The 26,250-nt window shown below is 36.2% G+C and overlaps 3 protein-coding genes across 4 annotated transcripts; 2 read left to right on the top strand and 1 right to left on the bottom strand.

Annotated features, from left to right (window-relative positions):
• Positions 1–741: 741 nt before the first annotated feature.
• LOC107744120 (transmembrane protein 243-like) lies at positions 742–4,482 on the top strand. 2 transcript variants are annotated; one of them, XM_016557628.1, is made up of 6 exons: positions 742–837; positions 1,324–1,448; positions 2,123–2,360; positions 3,474–3,524; positions 3,612–3,716; positions 3,852–4,482. In XM_016557628.1, the coding sequence occupies exons 3-6, from the start codon at positions 2,283–2,285 to the stop codon at positions 3,993–3,995; spliced, it is 378 nt and encodes a 125-aa protein (XP_016413114.1). In that variant the 5' UTR covers positions 742–837; positions 1,324–1,448; positions 2,123–2,282; the 3' UTR covers positions 3,996–4,482. The 2 variants fall into 2 exon arrangements, with proteins under 2 accessions (XP_016413114.1, XP_016413121.1); XM_016557635.1 differs by lacking the exon at positions 1,324–1,448.
• A 5,089-nt stretch (positions 4,483–9,571) lies between these two features.
• LOC107743449 (cyclin-D-binding Myb-like transcription factor 1) lies at positions 9,572–15,874 on the bottom strand. The gene is made up of 17 exons (XM_016556674.1): positions 15,618–15,874; positions 15,012–15,124; positions 14,794–14,919; positions 14,520–14,611; positions 14,216–14,315; positions 14,033–14,109; positions 13,783–13,940; positions 13,633–13,665; positions 13,437–13,546; positions 12,525–12,753; positions 12,287–12,438; positions 12,054–12,206; positions 11,865–11,950; positions 11,593–11,751; positions 10,412–10,621; positions 10,192–10,339; positions 9,572–10,095 (listed from the first exon to the last, which is right to left on the bottom strand). The coding sequence occupies exons 1-17, from the start codon at positions 15,689–15,691 to the stop codon at positions 10,058–10,060; spliced, it is 2,058 nt and encodes a 685-aa protein (XP_016412160.1). The 5' UTR covers positions 15,692–15,874; the 3' UTR covers positions 9,572–10,057.
• Positions 15,875–17,690: 1,816 nt separating this feature from the next.
• LOC107743973 (UPF0577 protein KIAA1324-like) lies at positions 17,691–25,498 on the top strand. The gene is made up of 21 exons (XM_016557438.1): positions 17,691–17,838; positions 18,081–18,270; positions 18,381–18,528; positions 18,628–18,717; positions 19,042–19,147; positions 19,289–19,438; positions 19,933–20,021; positions 20,110–20,290; positions 20,392–20,520; positions 20,706–20,796; positions 20,883–20,985; positions 21,073–21,210; positions 21,302–21,565; positions 21,651–21,824; positions 21,939–22,128; positions 22,732–22,828; positions 22,921–23,022; positions 23,854–23,980; positions 24,055–24,233; positions 24,310–24,478; positions 25,426–25,498. The coding sequence occupies exons 1-21, from the start codon at positions 17,691–17,693 to the stop codon at positions 25,492–25,494; spliced, it is 2,934 nt and encodes a 977-aa protein (XP_016412924.1). The 3' UTR covers positions 25,495–25,498.
• The last annotated feature ends 752 nt before the right edge of the window (positions 25,499–26,250 follow it).

Here is a 26,250-nt window from a genome sequence, read left to right as displayed (position 1 = left end):
TTGATGTTTCATATTTATAAATAGCCAGCCTTTCATCTCTTTACTAAATTCTCCAATACAAACCAGTTAAACATAGGTTGGTTAAGGTACACATTTATCCAATTTTAGTGGTTTGCTCTTTTTCCTTAGTTATGCAGCAAACTATAATAAATCAATGTATGTACATTGTTTGTAATTATGCAGAGACTACTTTTTTAACTTTGGGTTGAGACAAAGTTATCAAACACTGATGAGGTGTATAGGACAATAAAACAAAATAGCTTGTGAATATCAATATTAATTTCAGGGAAATACCTTAATTATTAATAATCAAAATCTACGAAGAAAATGTCCCCTTTTATTGAGTATTATTGATTATTTTTTATTTATTTATTTAGTCATTTAGCAGACGCTTTTATCCAAAGCGACTTACAAATGAGGACAATAAAAGCAGTCAAAAACTAACAAAAGAGCAACAATATATGTGCAAATGACAAGTCTCGGTTAGCCTAACGCAGTACACGTATAATTATTTTTTTTAAATTCTCTGTTTAAGAGTTTTAATTAAGGATGTCCCTTTATGTCCCCAAAGGGAGGTTTGGTCCGATTTAGCTCACTTTTGGGGACAATTTTGGCCTAAAACTATAGTTAAGTCCACACACATTGAGGTCTTGGCCAAAAAAAAAAAAAAAGAAAGAAAGATAAACATAAAACGAACCGTATGGCCTTTTAAGAGTACGTCACTTCCGGTTTCATGCAGCGAGTCGTCATAACTGATCGTTTGAAGTCATGCGGATAATACTCTGATCAGAAAACACCCCCGTGTGATCAATAAATCCCTCTGTTTGTTATATACAGGTAAGTTTAATAAGTTTAGTAGTTTCTTATACTCGAATTCCCTCCGTGCCGTTCAGACAGGTTGTTTTCATTCACATTAGCTTGTTAGCTTTTTCATGGCTTAATATTAATCTACAACAATCTGATTGTGGTCATATTTACATTTTTTTTTTCAGCTGAAAGCATTAGGTTTCAGACATGTTCAGACTAAAAAGATACAGTTTAGTGGATGATATTTATTGATCAGTATGTAAGTGTATATATAAACAAAAATCAGTTCATGCACCTGCACCGATTACAGTCAAAACAATAAAGTCATTTACTAGACTGATAAGGTGTTTAGATGAACATGGTTATCTGAAAGTGATGTACGATTGTTTTGTTACCAGAAAGCAATTTTAAGTAGGCCACCTTTTTGAGAAGAAACTAGACTAGAACAATCGATACTAGATAATGAAAGCAACTGACATTAGACACTAATGGTGCATTTGCTTTATTTGGTTACAGAGCTGAAAAATAGTCTGGAGATCATCATTGGCTTCCATCTTCGGATAAGTTTTGACATGAGCTGCGTCTAGAATTTTTGACACATCTATCCATTATCATAATGAAGAATTGCCTCAGATCCCAAGGTAATGTGATTTAGGTTGTGTGCATAAAATTAAATGTTTTAAGAACTTAATTTTCCCTTTAAAGGAATAGTTCATCCAAAAATTATTATTATTAGTGCACATCATGTTGTTTCAAACGTATTTGACTTACAGAACAAAAATTAATAACAGTAATGTAAAGAGTAAATGATGACAGAAGTTTCATTTTTAGGTGAACTGTCCCTTTAAGGATGTCTTTTCTAGTGACACCATTACTAATATACTTGTGACACAAATAAATTGGCATAATATTGTTTAAATATCATGTTTGTATGTGACTGTATGGTTAAATAAACACCAACAGGGTTCTGCACCAGCCACAAACCAAATAAACAGAGCAGAGCCCTGTTTCCTTTTGCACTGACGTTAAGCTCAAGCTCTCACATGACTAATCACACATTTTTAAGGCTGTCCTTATGGTTTCTTGATCCAGGCCGTCCTGAAACAACTCAAGCCCCGTGGGTTGATTATTAGAAAGGCAGGCTTGTGTTACGGTGAACCTCCATTGTAATAAAAGTCTTTGGATTTATGTGAAAAGGAGCAAAGTTCGTGACAGATCATTAAAGTGCTGAGGCTCTGGGGTTTGTTAGCTCATACACACTTTGACGTGCCATGAAATTATGAGTGAACTAAATTAATGTTTTAATGTTTTAAAGCTCTAGGTAACCCAACCATGACTATGTCCTGCTTCTGAATCTCTTGCCGTGAGGAGCGAACCCAGCCAAGACAGCAGCGGACATGCACTGCTATCCTCCGCTCCACAGGGGGTGCTGCTGGTAGAAGATATCAGGAAAGGGTGTGTGCACTGCTCTGGCCATGGATGACTTCACTACACGCACCTATGGCACCAGCGGCATGGACAACAGGCCTCTGTTCGGGGAGACGTCGGCCAGGGTAACACACCTGCTATTTTTTTTATTAGTATTATTATATTGTTATATATAAACACACACAGTTCCAGACCATGTTTTTATTCTTGAATATCAGTTTTGCTTAGGAAAAAAATGTCACATCGTGGAAGTAAAATAGGTTGAGAATGCATTGTCATGTTTACTTAGATTGCACAGAACAATATAAAGAAGGATTATTGCTTAGTTAATTGTGACTTTAAAGGAATAGTTCACCAAATGCAAATTTTCTGAAAATCTACTCACCCTCAGCTACGGGTGGGCGATATGACCAAAATCTTGGATCACGATATGAGTAATTTTATTTCACAGTAACGATATTTATCAAGATATAGTTATTTTTGCATTAAATAAGGTCTTTATGATCTCAACATTTTTGATACCATAGAAACATTTAATTCTTGTCACCAGTTTAAATATCACAAAAAAAACGAATACTAGCCTAAATTTAAAAAACAAAACTCAAGCTCACTGAAGTAAACAGTCAGCGATTAAATAAGAATAATAAACTTATTACGAGCAATAGGACAAAAAATGTATAAAAACACTGCATATTCTTCAGTGTAAATTGAATATATATTTCTTCTTATTAAAGTCACAAAAGTGATTGTCAAGAGCAGTGAGAGATTTTCTCTTTCTGTTGTTTGATTAACATGAATGACAGACAGCAGGAATATTAGACTGCTATCACTTTAAGAGCTGCCCGTTTCCAATATACTGTTACACGTGTTTTATTTCTCAGCTGATTGCTTTCACTTAAGACCTAAATTACTGTGTTTATGAGGATATTTAAAAAGACGGGCATTTAGACACATACAAGTGTGTGTATTTAACCATTCAAGGCCTATAAAATGGCAAAAATAACTCCGTTCAATACTCCTGCGCTCTATGAGCACCGTCTTCACAACGATACACAAGTAATCCAGACGACTCCAGTCCATCAGTTAACGTCTTGTGAAGTGAAAAGCTGCTTATTTCCATCATTAAGGCATTTCAACTTTAAACTGTTGATTCCCGCTAAAATACCTCTATCCGTAATGTTGCTTTCTCCAGTAAAAAACGGTTATAATATTAATATATTTTTGTCGATCACTTTCAGGATAGATTCATCAATCTAGTGATCGGTGGACTTGCGTCTTTACTTGTTCTGGTAAGTTTTACTACTCGTAAAGATCTCAGTATATGTCTGTTAATCATATTGTCATTATTAACTCTGAAATTTTGCCATCTCTTTCAGGTGACCATCATTAGCTCATTTGTCTTCCCTTCTCTTCCTCCCAAGCCATTGAATATTTTCTTTTCCATCTGTATCATGCTAGTCTGCGGGTCAGTGTTGGTTCTGGTGAGTAAGAACTTGCAATGTAATCTAAAAAGCATTATGTTTAATTGTTTAAACGGTGCCAAAGAGATATAAATGGTTTCAAATGCAATTCCTAATCGAAATAAATGAAATCACATCCATCGCTTTCTCTCTCAGATATACTGGTATAGGCAAGGAGATCTGGAGCCCAAGTTTCGCAACTTGATCTACTACATGCTCTGTTCCATCGTTCTGCTGTGTATCTGTGCCAACTTGTATTTTCATGACGTGGGACGTGATAAACAGAGCAATGCCTTATAATACTTTTTCCACGGGAGCCGTCCCAATCAGCAGAATATTCATCATTATGTGGGTGCTTTGGGACCCCACTTGAGTTCTTAAATCAGGAGAATTCATTTTTCCTAGCAGCCCCATTTGTGTGGGCAGGGCCAGTCTGCCTTTGGGAGCCATGTTAGCGGACTAAACATATTATAGATGCAAATATGTTAGTGATCAGAAGCACTCTGGGATGATGTCCATGTACACGTTTTGCACCCTGAATGCTGTACACAGCTTAACCTATATGCAAATGTAATGACAAGACTCTTGAGGTTTTGAATTAAGCCATGGCAATGTAATGCATAATGCTTTTATATTTGTACGTGACACACCTATGGTACATTCCTAATTAGGAAAAATCTTTATTTTGTATTTAAATTATTAGAAATGCAATCTTGAATAAGAGCACTTGATTAAAGACTTGCAGCAGTTATTGTAAAATATGCTTTTTGTTCATTTTTCTAAGTTACTGAACACTGTTACTTGATATGGTGAAAACCTCACAATTTTGGTTATCAACTGTTGTAATTTGGATTTTATGTAATGAATAAATACATAAACACAATATACATTGTGTATACATCTGTTGTGCTTTATTTTTAGTACAAAGTTGTGAAACAAGGAAAGGTTTTACACAAGTTTACACACACCAAAAAACCTGGGGAATTTTTTGGTTCACATTTCACCAGGACTTTGTGACCACTAGATGGAGCAGTTGGGTTTGGACATGCAACACTGTCATTAAGTGCTTACAACTTTGTCTTTGTGCAAAATAAATTAGATAGATAATTAACCAATCTACTCATATCTACATCTAATTAAATTCAAGTTGGATTTGAATTTATATTAAAAAAAAATATTGATGAACTTTTTGTAAGTAGGCCTGTATTCCATTTTCTGTAAACTTTCTGTGTTGCAAACAAATACATAACTTTTAATCATAAAAGGATGTCTTGCAATATCCCCCCCAACCCCGCCGCCATTTACTCACCCACATGTTGCTCAAAAACTGCATGACATTTTCTTCTATAAGGGGTGAGAGGATTGAAAGACATATTGACTGATGAATCAGTGATTAATGATAAATATAATTGTCAATTTAAATCTCATGCATTTTTTTAAGCATTCTCACACAGGTTTTTAAGTGAAGACAGTGGATTAAAGCATGGTCTTTAGTTTTAAATTTGGAGTTCAAGCCTCACTACTGCTTTCAAATCCCACTACTGGTAAATCATTTTTCATTATATAAATCAATGCTTGTCCTAAAATATATCAGAATTGAAATCCCACTATTGATTATGTTAAGGCATTTAAGCCTTTCATATGTGAAAGTTTTGGTTCAAATCCCACTGTTGCTTATGTTTGACATCCTTTACAACAGAGCTCTCAATACAAACATGTCCAAAGCACTCAACAGCTGAACAGCTGCAGTGGATAAAGCACTGGACTTTCATCTAGAAGACCTGAATTCAAATCTCACTATTGCTTGCTTTAAATTGTCGTCATTACATTCAACAAAGTGCCACGAAAGCCAAGCACAAAATATGAACGCTACAGTGGGTTAGTGGTTAAGCACATGTTTTCGGCTGATAAGGCTGTGACTGAGGCATGGGTTCAAATCCCACCTCAGTGTGTTCAAACAGCTGATAGCTTTGACTGATTTATTGTAGAATCACATGCAGGTGAAGAGTGAAATATAGGTTCCTTCACATGTTCAGACAAGAGATCTGTGGCTCACAGGTTAGAGCACTGCCTCATGGTTCAGAGGTTGCTGGTTCAATCCCAGCCAGATCTCTGTGATATGAGTGAGTGTTGTGTGAATGAAGGCGTGGGGATGATTTGGGTCCCCCCCGAGCCCCGGCACGATGTCCAGCAGGGGTTATACTTCTTGACAGAAAAAAATAAAACTTTAGCTGCATAAATTTTCAGCTCCACCATCCCTTCCCCACCTGTTTAGGTTACCATCATTTGCTTTCCAGAGGGGTGACCCTCCAAAAAGAAAATGATGGTAACCTACATGTTTAGCACACAACAAAACAAAAACATAAGTTATGAGTCTTACCTGAGCGCTCAGACTGAACGTGAAGCCGCTTCCGCCGCCTCGTGGAGCGGAGGAACAACTGCACTTCAGTTTCACTCACGAGCAGACTCAAAGTCATCTGCTCCCTCGTGTGGTCAACAAATCTATCAGCATTCATAAATTAAAACGACAAACGACATGGTAGCCAGTCTTAGATTTAAATTTAATGTATTTTACAACAAATCTAATACTTTGTCACAACCAGCAGAGAAACATGAATCTGTCAGTTTATCTAAATGCACCTGATCAGCTCTCAATCGATGAGGTTAAACTGATTAAATGTTGTGTTGAACTCAAAACAATGATTTTTGTGTGTTGTCTCTTGTGTTTTTTTGCAGACTCAAGCAGCATTTATGTTAATGGTCGATTGGTTTTGGGGAATTGGAATGGATTCTCCAGCTCCCCCTTGAGGAGCATCTGAATAACAAGCGCTTCCCAATCCTCATCTTGCTCTGAGTCTCTATCTGAAGCTCTGGATGGTGAGGAGGAGGTTATGGATGGAGGAGAGCGACAGTGAGCAGGCAAATATATTCACTACCGGGATGTCTGTGAGAACAGTGTGTAAAGTGAGCCTGACTGATCTACACAGAACAAACTGGCTGGTCAGAGTGATTGATCACTCATGCATTTATAGCAAAGATTGACTGGTTATTTGAAAACAGGACAGATTTAGACAAATGCTAATTAAACCCTGTATCAAAATGACAGCTGACAAACTAATGACTAAACATCGAAATGTTTCTACTTATTTTTAATAATTAATAGAACAGACACATGCCTGAGTTCAGATCAGTTTGTCAGCACACAGCACCACCTTGTGGACAATACGTGTATCTGCAATCATCTGTAAAACTGCATTAGGAACAGGGCTGTTTAATCCTGCTCCTGCTGAGCCACTTTCCTGAGTTTAGCTCCAAACTGACTGAAAACACCTGAAGCAGCTAATCAAGGCCTTTAGGACCACTAGAAACTTCCCGGCACGTTTGTTGGACCCTATGTTTCTTATTAAAATAAAGAATAATAATATAAAAATTAACAAATTATGTTATTTACATGTTGTGTGTTTGTTTATCAGTTTGAGTTTGACATTTGACAGATCAATAAAGTTCTTAAAAATAATTATGAGTGTTTGTTCATTTGATTCTGACTGATTTATTAATACATTGCTCTTGGAGTCCTGAGTTCAAATCATGTAAAACAAAGTCAAAATCTCAGTAAAACCCTGTTATCACAAACTCTGTGGCTCAGTGGAGGAGCGTTTGCCTTTCATTCACCAACGTCTGGATTTAAATCCCCCAAATACTTTTGTTCTTCATTAGTTCAAACAAAGTTATTAATAAAACCTCATCCAAAACACCTGCTAACTCCAGAGATTCAGTGGCTCATTAGCTAAAGCACTGGATTTTCATCTAAAAGACCTGAATTCAAATCTCACTATTGCTTACTTTAAATTGCCGTCATTACATTCAACAAAGTGCCACGAAAGCCAAGCACAAAATGTGAAAGCAACAGTGGGTTAGTGGTTAAGCACATGTTTTCGGCTGATAAGGCTGTGATTGAGGCATGGGTTCAAATCCCATCTCAGTGTGTTCAGACAACTGATAGCTTTGACTGATTTATTGTAGAATCACATGCAGGTGAAGAGTGAAATATAGGTTCCTTCACATGTTCAGACAAGAGATCTGTGGCTCGCAGGTTAGAGCGCTGCCTCATGGTTCAGAGGTTGCTGGTTCAATCCCAGCCAGATCTCTGTGATATGAGTGAGTGTTGTGTGAATGAAGGCGTGGGGATGATTTGGGTCCCCCCCGAGCCCCGGCATGATGTCCAGCAGGGGTTATACTTCTTGACAGAAAAAAAATAAAAATTTAGCTGTATAAATTTTCAGCTCCGCTGTCCCTTCCCCACCTGTTTAGGTTACCATCATTTGCTTTCCAGAGGGGTGACCCTCCAAAAAGAAAATGATGGTAACCTACATGTTTAGCACACAACAAAACAAAAACATAAGTTATGAGTCTTACCTGTCCATGAGCAGATGTCCATCATTACAGTGAAAGTCTGTCCACACGTCCCAGAGCTCTGCTTCTGTTCAAAACACATCCCTTACTCTGTAGAGGAAAGACAGAAATAAACAGACATTACTTTATATAGTACATCTAAACCATCAGAATTTAAAAGTTAGTATTTATAATAGTACATAAAAACATAGGCATGCAAACAACTGCCTTAATACATACTTAATTGTCAAATACTAAGTGGCCTATTTAAACAAGATTTTAGGTTTAAAAAACAACAACACATCAACAAATCTATGCGTGTTTGTGCTTTAAATAATTTAAAGATAATATAACAATGTTGTGTAGTGTTTAATACTATAGACACAGCCAGTTTTACTCACTGAAAGATTTATTCGTCATAAAATTATTACTTCATACTTGTATTCGAGTCTTACACACATGCTATACAGATAATGTAGAGTTGTGCATTCATTTGAGTGATGACAGCTATTATGGGAGTGGCTTGATGGAGCGCAGGAGATGCAGATAACATGATCTTGACTCTTAAGAAACTTTAATTAATGCTGTCATGTAACAAATCTGTTCAAATATAAAATTAAATGAATTGCTAATTACATTGAAATAAAAATGTAAAATATTATATAAATCGTGAATATAAATAATTGGGAATCATGTAAAAAAATAAAATAAAATAAAAACAGTGCACATTTCATTTATCTATTATAACATTTATGTAGTTTTGTTCGCTTGGCTGTTTCCTTATAAAAGTCCAAAAATTTGTCTCGGATAACTCAATCCAGCCAGACTAATCATCAACAACAGCTGCGTTCGAAGAACCGAATTAGCCAGATCTGATTGGAGCGATGTAAAATTCCATTAAAAAAACTACACTCATTTCAGTTAGCAACATTGCTCATTTTCATTTGGTGTTGAGGCACTAAAATGGCTAACAGGTGAAATAAAAAAAAAACTAAAATAAATAAATAAATAGTAATATAAAAAACTAATGAACCCGATGAAAATAATCATTTAAAAAATCTAAAAAATAACTAATGTAATCAAAACCATAATGTATAAAAATAAAAACGAAATAAAAATTGTAATAAAAACTATGATGGTTTTCATTTAAAACGATGTTTATCATGCATGTTCGGAAGCAGCCTCCATAATCACCATTTTTGCCATTTCGTTTGGTATTACGGTGCAGAAATTAGACACATATCTCCTCTAACAAAACAAACAAGCAACAACAACAACAAAAAAACTTCAGCTATTCTAGCTTAGTAATACAGTCCTTACCTTAAGGCAGCTTTTGGGGATAAGTCAGATGTTTAGAATTTAAGATTTAACCAATAACAATTATCTCCTCTTCCCTGTTCATTAAACTCTGAGCTACAAAAGTCCAATTCATTTTATTCATGAGAACAGATCATTTCAATGGCAAAATAGTAATGACATGCACGTGGTGACAAAATTTGGTTCATTCAATAAATAAACACAGAGGCACTAACTTACAGGTAAGGTGAATATTTAAACCATTTGATAAATTATGGCCATCTAGTCTAGTGGACATTTGGAATGATGCAAACATTCTTGTACAACCGCTCTAATATATCAGAACAGTGCAAAGTATTACTGTTAAGCAGGAAAGTAGGCTACAAAAACTAGTCAAATCTAAATGTACACACACACACACACAAAAAAACATTTAAAATAATGAACGTATTACATAATTTTAAATACACCATAAAAAAACAAGTGTCGCTTCTTTAATGTTTTTAACTGCACTGAGACACATATGAGGCTCAGGAACTTGCATGATAAATAAATACTGAAGTGTTTTGATGCACGCACATTTCTTTTGATGATGTCTGGATGATCCTGCATGCTGCATTTGTCCCTACATAAGGAAACATATCCTCTGAAGTCAGTGTTTTGTGTCTTGTTGGTCAGTCTGATCCCTCTTCCTGGTTTTCCAGAATGGGATCTGCATGGAAAATCAAATGGTTAGAGCGCTTACACTACCTGTTAGCCTTCTAAATAACTTACCAGACTTAGTCAGCCAGCAAGCTAACATCATTACCTGTCAGCGTTCCAAGTGGCAGGACAGAATCTGCACTGATGTCCTCATTAGTAGGAATAAAGCTGCTCGGAGACGGAACCATGAGCACGGCTCCTTCACCCATGCCAGAACTCTCTACTGTTTCCTCAACTTTAGGAGAGTCGAGAGTCTAAACAAAGAAAGGAGAATTTCATGAGCAGGAAGGTGGCATGAGAGCACTTTCATTTTTGGAAGACGATACCTTTTCTCCTTCTTGTATATCTTTTGATCTCTCCTCACTCTGTTCCTCTTCTCCGGAGTTGTTTTGGTTTTCTGAAGGCTCTTCCTTCGCTAGCTCCTGCTCTCCCTCCAGCTCTGATTGGTCGAGAGGGTCTGAGAGGTCCTCTGAGGTCACCGTCTGGATGATGATGCCAGGGTGGGACATCTGAACGGTCACATTCTCATTGTCGGTCTAATGCAGACGGTAAAAGTGGGCAGAAGAGAAAGAATTGCAGGCTTTGTGACAGCATGTTATTTTTGGGATATCATATTCACCATTTTAGTATGATTAACATACTATAGTAGTTTTTACTAATATTTTGAATTAGTTTTTATTTTAATTTTAGTTTTATTGAAATAATTAAAACTTAAAATAATTACATTAAGTTTAAATTTGATATTTTTTTTTGTTTTATCACAAATGTATATGCAAAATGTATATATTTTATTATCAATAGTTTTATTAAAATTTTTAATTCTTTTTTATTTATATTTTCTTTGTCATTTAAATTTTAAAATAAAGCAAAATACTTGCTAATTAAAGTTCAGTTTTAGTAATTTTGCTGTGCTTTTGTCATTTTTATTAGTCTTATCACAAATGTATATGTAAAATTTATATATTTTATTATCAATAGTTTTATTAAACTTTTTAATTATTTTTTATTTATATTTTAGTAATTTTGCTGTGTTCTTGTCATTTTTATTAGTTTTTGTTTTTAAAAAAATCATAATGTATGCATATGCAAAATGTATATATTTTAGTATCAGTAGCATGCTATTATAATTTCTATTAATATTGTAAATTAGTTTTTATTTTAGTTGTTCTTTGTCAGTATAATTTTATTTTTCATAAAATAATTTAAACTTAAAATAATTTAAAAAATAATTTAAGTTTAGTTTTAGTGTGTTTTGTCATTTTTATTAGTTTGTTTTTATGTCTACATAGTTTTTATAAATTTTTATTTCAGTTTTAGTTTTAGTCATTTTAGTAATTCAATATCAAACTAAATAAAAAATGTTGAAATGTAAAAAAAAAAATGCCTTGGCAACTAACTGAAATAAAACAAGTTTTGGTTTTTATTTGTTATTTTATTTCATTTAACAAATATGTTTTTTAATAGTTTTAGTTATCTTTAATGAACGTTGTGCACACATAAGGCTTACCGTGAGGCTGTGTAATATAATCTGGTCTGGTGAAGATGGAGAAGCTGCAGCTGTGAGTGTGACCGTGGGATTGGCTGAGAGTGTGAGTGGGAGGCTCTGATTGGTTCCTGTCTGGAGGAAATACGTTCCAGGGGTGCCAGTGGGCTGCAGGTGAAATGACTAGGGAGGAAATGACACAAATGATTTATAAATACAGCTTATAATTATTTAATAATTCCTACAGTTTTGAAAAAAATTTACAAAAATGATCAAAATAAATCTGAGGTACTCACAGGCAGTAATTCAAAGGTCTGTAGAGCTCCGGAGTTCAACGTGATTGTTTCACTGTCTGAGGTACCGATTGCACCGTCTGAAGAAGCTGTGAAAAGAGGAAATGGTGCATTGAATCTACAATGGCATTGAGCTCATATAACCACAAAATTCAAGCATCACAAACTGAAACCACATTCACATTGACTCACAGACATGTGTGATATGCACTGGAATCTGGACAGGGATCTGCAGTGCGGTGACGGGGCTGGGCGAAGCATTAGCAGATCGGGAACCAACCACCACGACCTTGTTCATCGCAGACGGCGGTGCCTCCACAACATCCTGCAGCCCTTTCAACAAGACTACACCACACAGAAAACACTGCTTCAGTGTCTGAACTCACATTATAACAGACATGCTAACTCTGAAGACTTTGTCTCACCAGGAAAGGGAAGTTCCTTGTGATTGGCCACTTGTCTCTTGATGGTCCACCATTTGCTGCGGAGCCACTGAGGCGAGCGAACGCTGCTCCACCCACCGGCCAGAATGTCCCAATTAATGTAATTCTCATCCTCCACATCCAGTTCAGCTATCCTGCTCATACATAGTTATCATAAATGATTCATAATTAGTTTGTGAACAGATATACCGTCCATGCCGGCCCTTTTGCTGTGAACTACCTGCGAACAAGGTTGATGTCATCTTCTTTGGTCCACTCCGTGCCACCGCTCTGTTTCCAGTTAAGGTAATTGAGCCATTTGGAGCGGCTCTGCTTCTCTGAGCGAGAGCCGACAAGTTCAGCCACAGATGCCCAAGAGACTCCCTGAGTTACAACGTTACCCGCCTCTGTGCCAGTCAACTCATGAACCACCTCCGCCAACCTTCTCTCCTCCTCCTCCGTCCATTTTCCTGAAGCGTGGGAGTTTAAGAGGATGTTAGTGTCACATTTTCACAACTATATATCTAAAAAATACAAAAAAAAGTATATTTAAAATGTACTACATAATATATTATATTATTTATATTCTATATAATTTAGAATAACATAATTATTTTTAATAATTCATTAGTTTTATAAAATATATAACAGAAACATTTGTTTAATGTACTTTAATATATTAAATAATTCTAATAAAAGAACAATTACAATATTTGTAATAGTTAATTAATAAATATTATAATTATAATAAAAAATATAATGCTAATTATCTTAATAATTAAGTTTTAAAATATAGCTTTCATAACAGAAACATGTTTGGTTTACATTTATTTTGTTTAATAAACATGTTTCTATGTTATAAAATATATTTTAAAACTCGCATGATAATATAAAAATAATTAGCATTATATTTATATATGATTATTTTCATTTATTTTATTAATGAATAATAAAAAAATTAAATTCTAATAAAATTAAATAAATAAATAATATATATGATTTATTTTTATTTTTATGAATTAATATTATAGTAAATATAGTAAAATAATAAATATAGTAAAAAAGTATAGTGAATATTTTAAACAGATATGTTTCTCCTGGTATAATCGACCTCTTCGGTGGGACACTAAAATGAAAATTTGGAAAAACTGACCGGTGTTGCATGTGTCCTTCATGAGTCGGCAGCGGTCCTTGACAGACGAAGCACTGCGGCCAAGTGCCGTCCCAATGGTAGCCCAGTCATTTCCATGTTTCTCCCTTAGCCTAATAACACACACCCAAATCTGACAATGTAGACTCACAAACTCAGATCACACTTCATGGCATTCAAGATTAATGGCTGAACTTACCCCTTCAATTTATTGATCTCCTCATCAGTGTATCTAAACAACAACAATAGCACATATCAAATATTACACCAGTCATTTTAGATATATAATTGTTTCAGTTTGGGTTTGTAAATCTGCTTAAGAGATCAATAAAAGCAACTGCATCCTTACTTGCCTACGTGGTTTCGGTTATCGTACATTCGCAGTACACGTCTGTATACAGCGAACAGCGGTCTGTTCAAACCACACGCTACACTGCGGTAAAAATCCTTTCGCTCCTCTTTTGACATCTCAAAGACGATTTCCGCAGGGTCCTGAATGCCTCGGTTCTGAGTTGGGATGCACAGACAGATGAATATTGAGGGTGCAAATCAAAGATGGCACCTCCAGCAAATGTGATGCATCTATAAAGCATGCTCACCTTTAAATATCGCTCTATGTTGCTCATCAGGAGATCAATCTCCTCTTTTGACCACATGCCCTGTTTCCATTTGTGACCTGAGGATATATGATAAATACAATGACTGCGTGCATTGATATCAGGTCCTATATTTCTTGTGCTGGGATTACAATACAGACCTGTATCTATGGGAATATGTCTTACCCTTATTAACCAGTGTGTCTTTATCCTCTTTCGTGGTGAACCAGGCTTGACTGACAGCTGATACATCTTTATCTTTCTTTTGGACAGAAGAATCCTTATCCTGTTGACAAACAACATTTTTATAGGTGTACATAAAAATGTATATATATAACTTACTAAATACTGTTTACATATATACACAAAATCACCTAAAAAAAATCATAAATAAATAAATAAGACACTAAATGAAGTATTAAATCCATGCAAAGCTAGCAATGAAAGCTGATAACTAAGCTTTATGCACTCATAAACATATGAATTATACCGGTATTTCAGAAGGATCGTCTGATTCCAGCTCCCCATCTCTCATTTCTGTAGCAGTCATTGTCACCTCGAAGCTTTCATCACCTTCTGTAACTAAAATCAGAACAAACCAGTTCATAAAATATCCCTTTACAGTTTAGTGCATTATATTGTCACTAGGGGAAAGTTTAGGAAAACGATATGAAAACAGTCAATTTTTGCATTATCATTTGGTATAAAAGTCACTTTAAGTATAAACGGTGCACAAACATGTGTGATTGTGTGTTTAAACTCACTTGGCAGAGTGACAACAGAGTACTCCGTTGAGGTAGAGTCCTGAGGGTCTTCTCCATCTTCACTGGACAACCGCAGTCGTTTGTGAACAGGTTCGGTGGTCCCGTCTGAACCCAGATCCTTCCCATCTGCATGTCCAAACCATACAAGAACATTATAGAAACAAATACAATATAATAAAGCACAATATCATGAGATGGGTCGCAGGTTGTGATCTCACCATTCTGAGGGCAGTGCAGAATTATGTTTCCATCAGAGTCCTGAGTAAATGTGACAGAATTGATGGAGTCAAGGGTCACAGTGGCTGGGACATCCCCTGTGTTCATGCTCAGCCTAGGGGTTAATACACACAGAGTCAGAGAGACTCACTTCTAATGTCCTAAAGAGAAGCCTAAACACTTGATTTGCACTATACTGGATATTCATTATACTAATGTAAAAATTCAGACGGTTTGCTTGCAACCAGTGTTGCTGAATATATTTAACCATAGACATTTAAGCCAACGCAAACTTGAATAAAACACACAAATGCATGACTCGCGACCTCAGTTAAAACATTTTTATGGAGAAGCTGAATAATATCAGCATAAAATCATAGTATGCGCCATTCTGATTACTGCCTTGTTGTAAATTTCCAGTGTGCTTATTTAATATAAGCAGATGAGGAATAATGAGACGCCATGTTTATGTGCAACATGAAGCCGTGAGGCCTCGACGGCATTTATTCGATGTCGGTGCGTTATTTTTCATGTGTAGAATATAAAGAAACAAGTCCAGCGCACAGAGGTGAGCGAACGTGAAATTTAGCTTTGGTTTTGGTACTTACTTCCTGTTTTGGGTACGGGGACTTCGCAGTGACCAGGATGAAGGCAAATACCAGGATGGACTGCTTCTCCTCATGCAGAGCGGAAGTGTCTACAGAAGCCCGCCGGTGACTTCCGTTTCTGGAAGCTGTTTGAATGTTTTTGACCGAATGTTCGTTTGTCTTTTATAAGTGCACCTTTGTGTGGGTTGTCACCTTATATGTGGACGAAACACGCTTTTTGAGTAAGGATTTATTATGTGGTAAGCACTCACACACAAAACTTTCACATTAATTGCAGTCTCAGCAGCGCCATCTGCTGTTAAACCTGGAGAAAATATGTTACTTGTATTAAATGGCTTATTCAAGTGTACCTTGGCATATCTTTAAGGGGAAAAAATGCCTAAACCACGCCTGTTTGTTTGTTTGCCAAGGAAAGCGCTGCCAGAACAAAGCAATTTGATTTACAATAACTGATTTCAAATAAATAAGGAAACATTTTTTGCTGTAATGGTTTAGAATTGAAAATGTGTAACTTTCCTGTATATCTGTTTCCTGCTTGTAGCGTGAAAATTATTATAATTACTGGTGATATTCTTACAATAATGCATGCATAAGCCAAAAAGGCAATAAATAAATAAATAAACAACGAGTTTGTTTATTCGAGTTATTGTACAGTCTTAGAATGTCAAAAATGCCATATTCCACACCTGGAAGTTGGATGATCAAGCTTGTATTTTTTTGCTTGAATGATTTAGAAATGTAATCTGTTTCATCTTTGTAATAGCGTCAAAAGTATTATAATCACTGGTGATGTTCTTACAATAATGCATGCATAGGCCAAAAGGCAATAAATACAATAAATAAATAAACAACGAAAAAAAGTGACATATATTCCACACATGGAAGGAGGATAATCAAGCTTGTGTGCACATACAAAGATTTTGCAGATGTTTATGCTATTCCTTTTTCCGCTCAGTTGCATTGTTGTTTCCTGTTTTCACCTTGTTTTCTTTTCATCCTGACAATAAATAAGGTTGCGTGATGGTGTAATATTACTGAATTATTTATTGCGTATTGTCTCTGTCATGCTCTCCCAGCATGACTTTCTTACTAAGGGTCACTTAAGAACATCGTCGAGTGTTCAACTATATAGTGTTTGTTATTTATTTATGTATTTGTTTTTATTTTATTTTTGGAACATTATCATTAGTTATCCTAAAATGTAGCAAAAAGGTTAAGTTGGCCTAAATAAAAGATGCCGATGTGAATTGACTGGGAGACCAGCCAAGCGTGACGTCAGACGCCCGTAAGCGCAACTATACAGTAGGAGCTTATCGTTGAGCAGAGCGCAGCCTGTTCGCATTTCAGCCTGTAGTTTATGCATAGACATCACGAAACCTCGTTATCTTTTTTCGGATCCTTGGCATTTATGTGTGTTTTGGAAACTGTAGGGTTAATATAATATAAGATGTGCTACCTGCTTAATATAAAAAGAAAATGGCACAAATTATGTCACATGACCATGTTTTTTGACAGGGCACTTTCTGTAAAGCTGCCTGTGTTTGAGAAGAGCACACATTTTATTATTTTATTTTATTTTAATTTATGCTAAAAACCTTTTTTATGCATGTCAAAATAAATTTTGCCCATGATTTTGTATTTATGTATGTATGTATGTATTTTAAAACAGAATGGTAGCTGTGGGGTAAAGTAAACTTTGGGATAAGCTGTTCCAGTGGCGAAAGCTAAAAAGAAAAAAAAAATCTGTATTAAAATATTCTAAATATTAAACTTTTTATCCTTACTGGTTTATGAAATTGTCACTTTTAATGACCATAATTTGTGGTTGATGTAAATGTCTGAATATGTCAGTGTGAATGTGTGTTTCAGACAGTTCATACATTAAGTAGTAGTAACATTACAAAATGTAAAAAAAAAAATTCAAAAATACTATTGTATAATATTATATTATTATATGTTAAAAATTATATTTATTAAAAGATTGTAAATACTACTTTTTTTCTTACTGGTTTATGAAAAAAAAAAAGGTCACTTTTATTGACCATAACCTGTGTTTGATGTAAATGCTTGAATATGTCGATATCTGTATGTGTGTTTCAGACAGACTACTACTTTGAGTACACAGAGTGTGACAGCACGGGCTCCAGATGGAGAGTTGCCATTCCTCACAGACAGGGGAGCTGCTCAGGCCTTCCAGAACCTGTCAGAGGCACAGACTGCAGTAAGAAAACAACCACATATAGACACTCTTAATGAACATACATTGCATTACTTAAAATATCAAACCAAGTGACATTTAACCTAAAGAAAGTTAGCCAAGCACACTGTGGGAACGTTTCCTTGGTTTTATATTTTGCTATCAAAAGCAATGACATTTAAGCAATTTAAATATGTCCTAATACTTTTGAGATCCTTGGTATTGTGTCAGTAAACAAACACAGTCTATGCTTACTTGTTGTACAGCTTTTTCTTGTGAAGCTGGGGAGTTTTTAGAGATGTCATCCCAGCAGTGCACATCATGTGCGGCCGGCTCTTATTCATTGGGCAGCGGCGTGCGTTTCGATCAGTGGGACTCCATTCCTGCGGGATTCAGCAGTTTGGCTACATACATGGACTCAGGAGGTTCAGGGGACGACTCAATGACCTGCAACAAGTATATTCTGTTTATATATATATATATATAAGCATATTCTATTCTCTAATCTTTTGCAGTGTATTTTCTGATCTGGATCTGTCGGTTTACATTGTGCTGTTCAATTGCAGTTCTTCATGGACAGCTCAGGGAACTCACTTGGAATCCAATCGTGATGACTGCACAGTAGCGCTGGTGTACGCGGTGCATCTCATGAAGCAGGGATCCGTCTCCTTTGACTATCAATATGTCGACAGCAACATCTTCTTTGAGTTCTTTGTGTGTTTTACTTCATACATCTTTCTTTTTTTTTTCTACAAATGTGTTGAAGTGAACATATATCATATATCAAAATAATGTGTTTTATTTTTGGTGCAGATTCAGAACGACCAATGTCAGGAGATGGACCAGACAGGGAGTGAGAAATGGATCAAACTCACCACTAATGGAGAGTGGGGAACCCATACGGTTAGTCATCTTGGATATTTTATTCTTATTAAAAGGGATAGTTCACCCAAAAGTGAAAATTCAGCCATTATTTACTCTCATGACGTTCCAACCCTGTATGACTTTCTTTCTTCTGCTGAACACAAAAGAAGATATTTTGAAGAATGTTGATAACAAAACACTTTAACTGTTTAGTTACCAAATATCTTGTCTTTTTTTCCAGAGACAGGTTTGGAACAAAATGTAAGTGATAAAATGATCACAGAATCTTCATTTTTGGGTGAACTATTGCTTTAAGGATTATGCAGTATTAATGTCTAATGTAGCTGTTTTTGCATGACACAGGTAAATCTGAAGTCGGGAACTAATATTCTGTATTGGAGAACCACAGGAATGCTCTTGGGTGGGAAACCAGTGAAACCGGTCCTTTTGAAGAACATCCAGATCGAAGGTGTGAGATTCTGATGAAATCATGTCTACTTTTGTGTCTCACACCCTTTGTTATGACAAATCAATTCAGATGCAGTCTGAACAATTTGTGTTGTGATATTTTATGGTCATATATATTTTTTTTTACACGTTTTGTGAGCAGGTGTGGCATACACGTCAGAGTGTTTTCCATGCAGGCCGGGCACCTTCAGTAAAACCCCAGGCTCTTCCTCATGTGACCTTTGCCCCAGGAACACTTACTCTGGAAAGGGAGCCAGTTCGTGTACACCATGCTCCAAGACACAGTACTCCCGTACGAACACACAAAAATCAATCATTCAGATGATTTCTTACATTCTTTGCTTTACCAAACAATCTGCATCTGATCTGTTGTGATCATTTTAGCATGAATCCAATACAATCCAGTAACTTAAACACTTTTTCAGTGTGTATAATGTTTTTAGTATGACCATACATCTTCTTTTCCTGGACATTTCCTGGTCGGTATTACTAAATTGCCTAAAATGTCTGGGTTTTGCTTTGTTTTCCGATTATGTACAATGCCTGCTTGCTATTGGTCAAACTACTTTTCAGTCATTACCTTCAGTAAAGTATTCATACTTACTGAAGGTAGTTTGACCAATAGCAAGCAGGCATTGTACATAATTGTCCAATTGGACTCTAGGACTGCACAGAGCATGTCAATAGGAAAACAAAGCCAAAATCTGGAAATTTTAGGCAATTTAGAACTCCTGGCCAGGAAAAAGAGGATGTATGGTCACCCTGATGTTTCTCTACATGTTCTAGAGGAGGGATGGTCACAGTGTAAAGAGAGACCTCCTTGTTCAGAGAAAGACTATTTTCAAATCCACACGGCCTGTGATAGTGACGGCAAGGTAGGTTATAATGCTGAATGTTTTTTTGTTGTTGTTGTAAATTATGTGTGGATAATTTGTTCACTTTTATATTGCTGTATTATTTTAGACCCAGATACTGTACAGGTGGGTGGAGCCTCAGGTGTGCGTGGAGAATGTGACTGGTTCTGTGACACTGCCCCCTTCTGGAGAGAAAGAGGACTGTCCACCCTGCAATCCAGGCTTCTACATGCACAACTCTTCCACCTGTTTACCTTGCCGTCAAGGCACTTATTCTGATGGCACCACAGGTATATAGACATACATTAACATAGATACATACTCGTGTATTATGCAACACTGTTGGTTTACTGGTACTGGTGAATAATGGAGAAGATTCCTTTTGGCACAGAATGTCAAAGATGCCCGGGAGGAACCGAACCTTCTTTAGGATATGAATACAAGTGGTGGAACATCCTGCCGAGGAATATGAAAACTTCTTGTTTTAATGTGGGCAACTCCAAATGTGATGAAATGAATGGTAAGAAATGTAATTATTTGTGAAATTTCCTAGCAATTTCTGAGTGAACATTGATTCATTAATATTTTTTCAGAGTAGTCTTTCAATTAATATGAAGACATAAATATGGCATCTATATAATAATTATACAACGAGAATGAAAAGAATGGTCAAACATGTTACCCGATGCCTATTTGCTTCTGTAGGTTGGGAGGTGGCTGGCGACCACATTCGTAGCGGAGTGGGCGGCTCAGATAATGATTACCTCATCTTAAATTTACGAGTGCCTGGATTCAAGTGAGTCAGAGCTATAATTCCAGTGTTAAAATGTTGGTTGTACATAGAACATGTACAAGTGGCCTCTCTTTTTCTCTCTCTCTCAGACTTCCTACTTCTGTGGACGATGCTTCAGCTACTGAGTTCAGCCGAATCACGTTTATCTTCGAGACCAACTGCAGCGCAGACTGTGAACTCTATTTTATGATAGTAAGATAATAATTGAACCAAAATAGTCATTATAATGAATTAATCTGCAAGTTAATCTGCAACCGAATCAATGTGTTTTCTCCATAGGATGTCAACAGGAAGAGCACAAATGTTGTAGAATCATGGGTAGGGACTAAATTGAGACAAGCATATACCCACATCATGACCAAAAATGCTTCGGTTTCTTACACATGGGCTTTCCAACGCACCAACAAAGCCTCTGATGTAAGTATTCGCCTAGAAATCACAGGAATTAGTCTAAAGTACCTTTTTGTCACGTGGAAAAGTTCTCATTCGCTGTGTTTTTCTCTCCAAGGTGCGCCAGTATGTAAATGACATTGCAAAGATCTACTCGATCATGGTGACTAATGCGATGGATGGCTCAGCGTCTGGTTGCCACGCCTGTGCTATGATGAGTCAGCGGGACGGCTCTTCCTGTGTCCCCTGTCCTGCTGGACACTTCATCAACAAAGACACCAACCAGTGCCAGGAGTGCCCGTCCAACACTTTCCTATCTGGGCATCACATTTATGGCCAGGAGGCCTGTCAGCCCTGCGGTCCTGGAAGCAAGAGCAACAAAGTATGAGTAAGGACAAGAGAAAATGCATGACTATGTTGGTTTTTAACACTGTATAACATGCAAAATGTGTTTTATGTGTGTCCAGGAGCACTCTTTGTGTTTTAACGACTGCACCTTCATGCATATGGAGCTGAACCAAACGCTGACCTACGACTTGAGTGCCTTGAGTTCAGTGGGGTCAATCATGAACGGGCCTAGTTTCACATCCAAGGGAACTAAATACTACCACCAGTTTAATATCAGTCTGTGTGGGGCTGAGGTACTCTCACATGCAAACATCTCTATCTTTAGCCGACTAAAAATAGATTGCTTTGATAGAAAATGGCTTAAGATCATCTACAAAGTCATCTTGCATATTTGCTTTCTGTGGCAGGGGAGGAAGGTGGCGGTGTGCACTGACAATGTCACGGATCTGTCCAGTAAGGACCTGCAAAATGAATCGGCTGACCTTAACAATTTCGTCCAAACTTTTGTGTGCCAATCGACCATCATCCCTGCAGATGGACGGGGCTTCAGAACATCCCTGTCATCACAGTCTATCAGCCTGGCTGACACTTTCCTTGGTGAGCGTATTTCTTTAATGGTATTTAACATACACTGCCGTTCAGAAGTTTTGGGGTCAGTAAGATTGTTAATTGTTTTTGAAGGAAGTCTCTTATGATCCCCAAAGCTGCATTTATTTGATCAAAAATACAGTAAAACAGTAATATTGTGAGATATTGTCGCAATTGTTTTCTATTTTAATATATTTTAAAGTGTAATTTATTCCTGTGATGGCAAAGCTGAATTTTCAGCAGCCATTCCTACAGTCTTCAGTTATTTTTATGGAAACTGTGGTACATTTTTTATGGTTTGATGAATAGAAAGTTCAAAAGAACAGCATTTATTTGAAATAGAAAGTGTGTATATGCACTATAACATAGAGAATATGCATGCAAAAATGTAAATTTTAATATAATATAGTTGGATATATTACAATCAATTATAAATTGTAATATTGTACAAATTGTAATCATATTTGATTTTTGGCCCCTCATAGTAAAAAGTTGGTGCACTATATGTGATGTATAATAAAGACTGTATGGCACTTTTGTGTTTAGCTCCATTCAGAGTAGAGGTGTAATACTGCTTACTCGTCTCACTTCCTTCATGCTTCCATTTCTCAGGAGCTTCTGTTGATAATAGTCTGGATGGGGTCACTGTCAGCTCAAACCTCTTCCCCAAGTCTTCATGGAAAATTCCAGATATCAACTTCTTCTATCGGTAAATAAAGAAAGATTAACTTGTTTAAAATAGGTAGTTGATGTGTGCAATGATATTACATTTATAACACAAAGTATTGTTTTTCTTCTCAGCTCTCCACAGCCCACAGCATCCTGTCTGAACGGCCGTAGCACAGTCGTGACTCTGCGTTGCAATCCTGAGAAGAGTGCACTTGGGGAGCTCACTGTGCCAAGGTGCATGTGTTTCTATGTTCATTATCTGTATTTGTTTGCAAATGTACACTCTCAGAAAAAAAGGTACAACAGCTGTCACTGGGGCGGTACCTTTTCAAAAGTTACACTTTTGTACCTTTTAGGTACTAATATGTACACTTTAGGTGCTAATATGTACCTTTAAGGTACCATTAGGGACTCTTTTGGTACATTAGTGTGCCTTTTGAAAAGGTACCGCCCCAGTGACAACTATTGTACCTTTTTTTCCTGAGAGTGTATGTATTTTAGGACCAAGTAAACACATTAAATATGTTTAATGCTTTTGCATTTTTAAAAACGGATTAAAATGTGCATAGCAGAGTGTCTCAGTAAATGGAGAAAAACGCTCTTTATGGATAATTAACTTTTTTTTTAAACACAGACGGGACGTGTAACAAAAATGAGCATTTTTCAAATTTGCATCATATGCATTCTTTGTATATGGTGAATTATCATCAAAGCTCAACAGCTGAAATATTATTACCCATGAGTGAAACACCGTTATTAATATAAATGCTAATACAAATAGCATTCAGAGGTTTGCAGGCCAGTTGCAAATATGCAATGAATATTGAATGCTTGCAAATTTGCATTTTCAAATTTACGTTTTCTGTGTGTGAAATGAGAAATGTTGATTTTGCGTGCGAGTTGGGTTAGGAATGCCTTGAAATGAATCATTCAGCTACAAATAGCATCCACAAAAATTGTCGGACTGATTAATTACATTTACAAACAATTTTAATTGCTTAAGAAAAGACAATGTGGTAACGTTAATCACGAAAAAACACTTTTTAATTGTGTTTGTGTGTTTAGCAAGTGCCCAGCAGGAACATGTAATGGCTGTGAGTTCCATTTCCTCTGGGAGAGCTCTAGCGCTTGTCCTCTCTGCACTGAAACAGACTACCATTCGATAGAAGGAGCGTGCAAAGGAGGAGTGCAGGTACCTCTCTTTCCACAAATGCATTCAATTTATTTGGCATCTTTCTGATTTTTCATGTATCCTTCTCATAACAGGACACCCTCTATGTGTGGAACGAACCAAAATTTTGCACCAAAGGGGTACCGCTCCCGAACAAGACCTCCGCCCACTGTGAGGTGGTCAGCCTATGGGTGAAGGCCGGAATTGGGGGCGGAGCCTTCATGGCCGTCCTCTTGGTTTGTCTCACGTGCTATTTCTGGAAAAAGAACAAAAGGTAACAAAGCTGTCAATGGAAGTTGAGCTTGAGATGCAAAAAGTGCTTTTTGATTTTCTTTTCTTTTTTTGTACAGGCTTGAATATAAATACTCCAGGCTAGTGATGTCGGCCAATAAGGACTGTGAGTTGCCAGCAGCGGACAGCTGTGCACTAGCTGAGGGAGAGGGGGAAGAGAATGAGGACGATGTTGTTTACTCAAATACTCCTTCTTTACTGGGTAAACTGAAAGCTATCGCAAGCAAGGTCAGTTAATTGCTATGAGCTTAATGCCATGACCAGATTTTCTCAATATATGTTTAGTTATTTTATACATATTATATTCATTGAAGTGAATAATGTACTTATGGATATAACTAGTGGACATACATAGATATCATGTGATATATGATATTATTACTAAATTACTGGCGGCACAACACAAATTTGCAACAAATGGTAATATTTTATAATAAAAATAATAATAGATATTTTCTATTAAAATAAATACAGATTCGTTCACCCATAATGTAGTAGTATATACACTACACTACACATAAAAAAATGTGGCGAATTTTTAAAAATAAATTTAATAGTTTTATTCAGCATGGACGCATTGCATTGATCAAAAGTGACAGTAAAGACATTTATAATGTTAAAAATAATTTTATTTTAAATGCTGTTCTTTTGAACTTTGTTCATCACATAATCCTGAAAAAATGTATCATGGTTTTCACCAATATATTAAGCAGCACAACTGTTTTCAGCATTGATAATAATAAGAAAATCAGCATATTAGAATGATTTCTATAGTAATTACATTTTAAAATATATTGAAATAGAAAAATTTAAATTATTTTAAACTGTAATATTATTTTAAAATATTACGTTTTTTTTAATGTATTGATCAGATAAACAAAAAAATTTTAATTACAGACCCCAAATGTTTGAATGGTAGTGTATGCTGCAGAAATGGCTTTTGTTAGAAACAAGACGTTAAAAAAAAACATTTGCTGAGATGAGATCATGAGAAACTAAAAAACAATACATTAAAAAATAATGCATGGCCTCTTCCGTAATAAGAGATGGAGATGATACAAACATATTTTCTGTGGTAATCGACATGCCACAGATGCTTATTGCGCTTACCTAAAATAAATGTTGTATTGTTTTTGTTTTCATCTGATGTTTTATTTACCTTTGTTTGGCTGCAGGCAGATGGAGACAACAGTGAGTCAGTACAGCTGAAGTCTTCTCAGTCAGAGAGATGGGTTTGGGGATAGCTGGGAAAAAAAGGACCGCCACTGATGGAGAGAAAGAGACAAATACTCATGGAGTTTTCAGTGTTTTGACACTCCTTCTTCAGTTCCTCGATATTTCCAGCCGTCCCCTGTCAAATGTTTCAGAACCCATCTCTGTAGGGTCTCAATACAATGTGTTGTGAGTCAAAAAGCAGTAAATCTTTCTAGTTAAAATAAAATTAGCCCCATAAAGTAACTGTATCACATATATACCGCTAAAACATTTCAAAAGTTACAAAGCACTGCTTTCTGAAACACATCACAATATAACAATACAGACACAGGGACATCAGAGATACATTTGCAACATGGTGTGTGTGAACAATTGAAACCACTATACTGCAAAGTAAGCCTGAAAAACTGTATGTTTGCTGGTATGCGTGTAAAAGTATGTTTAAAAGAATTTCTTTATGTTTAAGGTATATTTTTCCTGCTTGTTCACACACACTAGCATTCATACAAATATATCTAGTGTTTGGCCAACAGATGGAGACAGAGAGACTTACCTCCACACAGAGCTTCTTTAGTTTTATCTCAACGCCATTGCCAAATATCACAAAGCAGATCTAAAAGAGAGAAGAAAGCCCCTTCCTTTATGAATTACAGAGAGGTCCATCCTCTCTCCACAGCTATCCTCTGAGGAGAACAAGAGACGATACTGTTTTCTACTTTGTATTTTGTATTGTGTATTTCGACGTGTATAAAGTTATGTTGAAATATATGTTGTTTTACTCCCTG

Source organism: Sinocyclocheilus rhinocerous, unplaced genomic scaffold, assembly GCF_001515625.1.
Source record: "Sinocyclocheilus rhinocerous isolate Xijiao unplaced genomic scaffold, SAMN03320098_v1.1 scaffold551, whole genome shotgun sequence".
In the NCBI taxonomy this organism is placed as follows: domain Eukaryota; kingdom Metazoa; phylum Chordata; class Actinopteri; order Cypriniformes; family Cyprinidae; genus Sinocyclocheilus; species Sinocyclocheilus rhinocerous.
This window is presented reverse-complemented; position numbering and strand designations above follow the sequence as displayed.